This window comes from Spea bombifrons, chromosome 3 (genome assembly GCF_027358695.1).
Source record: "Spea bombifrons isolate aSpeBom1 chromosome 3, aSpeBom1.2.pri, whole genome shotgun sequence".
NCBI lineage: Eukaryota > Metazoa > Chordata > Amphibia > Anura > Pelobatidae > Spea > Spea bombifrons.
Genome location: NC_071089.1, coordinates 102,277,625 through 102,282,721, shown reverse-complemented (window position 1 = coordinate 102,282,721; position 5,097 = coordinate 102,277,625). Strand labels below are relative to the sequence as shown.

Below are 5,097 nucleotides of genomic sequence, written 5' to 3'. Positions count from 1 at the left end.
TATATATATATATATAGATATATATACATATATCTATATATATATATATATATAGCTACTAAATATTGAACACATTTTTAAAACTATATATATATATATAGCTACTAAATATTGAACACATTTTTAAAACTATATATATAAATATATATATATAGCTACTAAATATTGAACACTTTTTTTAAAACGTTATATATATTTTCTTAGTAGAAGCATTATTAAACACTCATCTACAGAGATAGATATATTCTTACTTATTCTGTATTAAATTATTCTGTATTCTAGTGAAAAGCGCCCCTAAAACAAGATAAAAAAACATCCTTACAAGAAAAAAAAGAATACTTTATTTGTGAATTTACAAGGCTAGAAAATACAACCAAAACAAAAAAAAAGTGCTAAATGACTTTACTCTGGCAAAATTGGTCCCAAATATTAACTCTTTGGCAGACAGACGGGTAAATGAGTGAAGATAGACCGGACCGAAACCCGGATAATACTGCACACAAACACATATACACCGACCGGAGCGAATCCCGGATTATACTGCACACATACACATATACACACATACACAGACCGGATTTCCCTATCTGTGCTCATACATACGAAATGACTATGGAACGGGTAACCGATCACAATTATCTTAAGAGGCAGTTTTGCGGTCACGTTGAGTTCTTTCTATTAAGTTAATTCAGCTAATGGTTCTGATGTCTGAATAAACATAATTAGAGGAGGTTATAGGGACACGATTAACGCGATGGTATAAAGGTGAAGTTTCCAAAGTTCTGAATGGGGCAAAACTTAAAAAAAAACCCCAAGGTGGGAATTGTTTTGAGGCTCACAAGGCTTTTCAGAACCTAAACATTATGATGGGTACATACTGGCTACATACAACCCGGTATTCACATACACGCTCTATACACACTCACATGTGCGGTTTTACATACCACGTCTCACGTGTGCCACAACCTTGCTATTATTTACAGTATATTTTCGTGGTGGATACATAAATACATAATATATGGCCGTCCAGCTGTCAAGGACTACCACTTATCTCATGCTTAACGAAGCAGCCTTGTGGCTTGGCTGAGGATGATTGGGGTTGTAGTGTGTGGCAGCTGGAGTACCAGGAGTCATATCTCGGATTCTCAGCGTGAGATCGCATGCAGATATTGATTTGCAACGTGCTGTCCCAGCAGAAACCCGTGTAACACACGCATGGACACACTTACACTGGTGCGCAGAGGGTGCCAATGTTATCAGTCCCCTCAATGTCTCTATAGCACCAAGTCTAAAAGTAATCCTGAACTACAGGGGGCATCACGGGGTCCAGGCTCTCTCCTCGCGGTACATACGGTTTGATCCTTAGGATTCGGTCTAGGAGTCGTCCTCAGAGGTCTATCCTAGGGTGCAGGGCGCTGTGCTTGGTGTCGTGCTCCCAATAGGAACAGTGCATCATGGATAACTCTGAAGGCTGCCTGGCACAGGTAAACTGCACCCCGTTGGGGCTGGCTGTAGGAGGGGGCGCGGGACTGGCAGGGCTCAGCTGCTGGGGATGATGGGCATGGGGGTGGTGATGGTGGTGGCTCATGCCGTTGTAGGAGTTGACCATACTGGGCAAAGCCATGCTCTGGACCCTGGAATATGGGTTGTATGAGGGCGATGCGGACAGTCCCTTCACGTTCACCGGGCTGACATTGCCCCCAGACATCTGACACGACGTGTAGGACATGGGAGCGGGGGGCTGACCCAGCGACCACGAGTTGTTCATGAAAGTGGACTGCAGGTACTTAGGTGGGGAAAGGTAGCCGTAGGTGTCACTGCTAAAGAGGCTCTTCCCTGCTTGGAAATGGGTAGGAGGTGGCCTAAAAGGTCTCTTCATTCGTCTCCTTCTTCTGTAGTTGCCCTTCTCGAACATATCCTCGCAGGCTGGATCTAGGGTCCAGTAGTTGCCTTTCCTTTCTCCGCCGCCTTCCCGAGGCACCTTGATGAAGCACTCGTTGAGGCTCAGGTTGTGGCGAATGCTGTTTTGCCAGCCCTTCTTGTTCTTCTCGTAGAAGGGGAATTTGCTGATTATGTACTGGTATATAGCAGACAGCGTTAGCCGCTTTTCGGGGCTCTCCCTGATGGCCATAGCGATCAGGGCCACATAAGAGTAAGGGGGCTTTTGAGATGGGTCTGGCTTATCCTGCCCCTTATCTTGCCCAATGTCTTCCTTACTTCGGTCGATTTCTTTACTGCTGGAGTTGTGAGTCAATAAAGCCACAGAGCTTTCTTCAGGAGTTTGGTAAGTGGCCATGGTGGCACAGCTCTGAGTGAAGGAGCTGGCTAGATCAGAGTATTCGGTGGTTCCTGTGCCAGTTCTCATATGAGCATCAGATGGTCCATGAAGTATTCCTGACAGCCTGGAATCCACCGATGTGGGCAGCTTTGGGCTTACCAAGCTGGAACTGGAGATCTTCTAAATCTGTCCTGTCCAGTCTGAGGTCCCTTCAGAGCAGCTTGGAGCAGAAGAATAGCAGAGAATGGTTCGGCTGAGGATCTGTTGAGCTTTTATTGGATGTGGTTGGAAGCCCCTGGAGCCAAGTTGGCCAGTCTGTAATTGAGGTTCCACTTGGCATAGATCTGTCCAGACTGTAAATCACCTGGGTTTGAGCAGTTGGGTCCTTACTGTGGAAGTGACCAGTCTAGTGCAGCTGAGCAGCTCCCAGGCAGCAGCTGGGTTCCTCTTGAAGCGTCCACTCCCCTCTCCAGTCCCCTCTCTCTGCAGGAGGCTGAGACCTGTGAGGATCCTTCCTCTCTTCTCATTGTATTAGTGCTCAGCCAAGTTCCGCTTCCGTCAGCAGCTCCCCCTCTAGCTGAGAGACCAGCCCGGGGAGGGAAGGGTTCACCTTCAAGTCACAGACACATCCAACCTGACAGCTTGAAGATCACACCTATCATCCAGGCACAACACAGCTTGGGGGCTCAAGGACCTGTCACCCATCTCACAAAACCATTGCTTGGTGATCCTCTAAATGGTCTCAAATTTAACCCTTCAGGGCCCAGAACATGAACTTTGTGATTTGTGAAAAGTGCATGAATGATCCACAGTGAGAGATCAGCTTCCTCCCTCCTTCTATATACCGCCTTTGCCTTAACTTGCTTAGTCAGGATAGAAAATGTGTTTTCTTAACCTTAAAGGAGCTGCTTCTAACTCTCAGTGAATATGCTGGATCTGCCAGCGGAATCCAAAGCAAACAATTCTCTTTGTGCATTTCTGGTGTAAGGATCTGGAGCAGAACTGAGCCCTTCTCTCTCCTTCTTCCTTTGAAAACGATTCGCTGTACGGAGATGAGACGGATTTGTTTTTCTTCTCACGTGTTAAAAACACTTACTTTGTTTCAACGCGAAATTTACTTAATAACAAGAAAAACGCCAGGCGACTTTTACACATTTACATCGGTATGGAGTAAAAATGAGGACACTCTTCAAAAGAATATAATGCATATCACACTAAAATTGTTATAATTATTAGTAAATAACCCGCTTAATTTAATAGTTATTATTATCATCATACATTAAAATAGGATTCATTTAATTGGTGAGTATTCCACACTCGTCTGAAAATACCCCAGTTAATTTACTCTTTTAAAGCGACAATGAAATAGAATAGGGTTTTCTTATAAATTCAGTTCAATTATTTAATTAACTAAATTGCTAGATTATCACATCATAACAGTCACTTTATAATTATATATATATAAATACGGAATTAATTCACTCTTTAGCATAATTAATCATATTATTAAATGAGAGAGAGAGATTAATTATTTCTCTCTTTATTATTATTATTATTATTAAATAATTCGTTGATTATTGATTAGTAGTACAGAACACCTTTGTTTATTGCTGGAAATGCTGGATTCATTGCAAACACCTCCAGCTTGCCTTTAAAGGGTCAATACACTATGTGACAGAAAAAAAGATGCAAATCACAGTGAATAGGACCGAGTGAGCCCCAGAGTTTGGTGTAATTTCTAGGGGCTGGTAATCCGGCTGCAGTCTATGGACCTGCCGATGAGCTGTTTGGAGGGTCTCTTTATATACAGATCTTATACATAAACATGTTTTACTTGGGTATCTTGACACACGATAATGCCAGGTTTGTCATGCCAAGGGAGCCAACAGTCAGTTTATGCTTCTCCAATATATGCCACGTCTGTGCATTAGAAGAAAGGCACATACTGAATACAAGTTAATTATCCCCAGATTTTTTTACAATGCTTTTTTAGCCTTCTTATACAGTAATAATGTATTATACACTATTAAATTGTATAATGGACAAGGTAGAGAAATGTGAAATGTATATATATATATATATATATATATATATATATATATATATATATGTGTGTGTGTGTGTGCATGTGTGTCTATGTATCTATATATATGTATATATATATATATATGTATATATATATATATATATATATATATATATATATATATATATATATATATATATATATATACACACATATATATCCCTGTGTTGTGTCGGATGCCCCTCCTGGCTGGGGCAGGTGGATCCGCATTGCTGTGCGTCGGCACCTCTGGTGCATTCCTTTCTCGTGTTAACCGAGTGCCAGGGCTCGGCTCCCAGCAAAGGAGACTCCACAGCACCAGGTATTTATCAGCACTGGGGGGCCGGGGAGGGGTTGATAGGAACAACATACCTAGAAAACAGGACTGGCCGATAAACCCCTGAAAGCACAGGTTACACATTTACTGCTAACATCAGCCACCAGATCTATTCTCACTGACATAGCAGCGACCGAACTTCATTAAATTGGTAAAATATATCTCTCCCGATCTAATTGTTTAACTTTCTCCGGAATTCAAACACAACAGAGATAAAAATGTAATCCGACAAAAAGATCCTGATGATGTAAAATACATAAAAAAAAAGAAAAAAAAAGAAAAGGGAAACAGTCCGCGGACAGCGCTGTGCGGATATACCGATTAAATGACACATATTAGCAGCTCGGGTCACCTGCAGGGTTTACGTGGTCCAGTGGTTGTGTTTTTATGCACGCGTGGAAATTCTTTAAGAAAGTT

At 42.0% G+C, this 5,097-nt stretch overlaps 1 protein-coding gene across 1 annotated transcript; it reads right to left on the bottom strand.

Annotated features, from left to right (window-relative positions):
• Positions 1-324: 324 nt before the first annotated feature.
• Positions 325-2,750, bottom strand: FOXL2 (forkhead box L2). Its single transcript, XM_053460184.1, has one exon. The coding sequence runs from the start codon at positions 2,363-2,365 to the stop codon at positions 1,388-1,390; it is 978 nt and encodes a 325-aa protein (XP_053316159.1). The 5' UTR covers positions 2,366-2,750; the 3' UTR covers positions 325-1,387.
• Between the last annotated feature and the right edge of the window lie 2,347 nt (positions 2,751-5,097).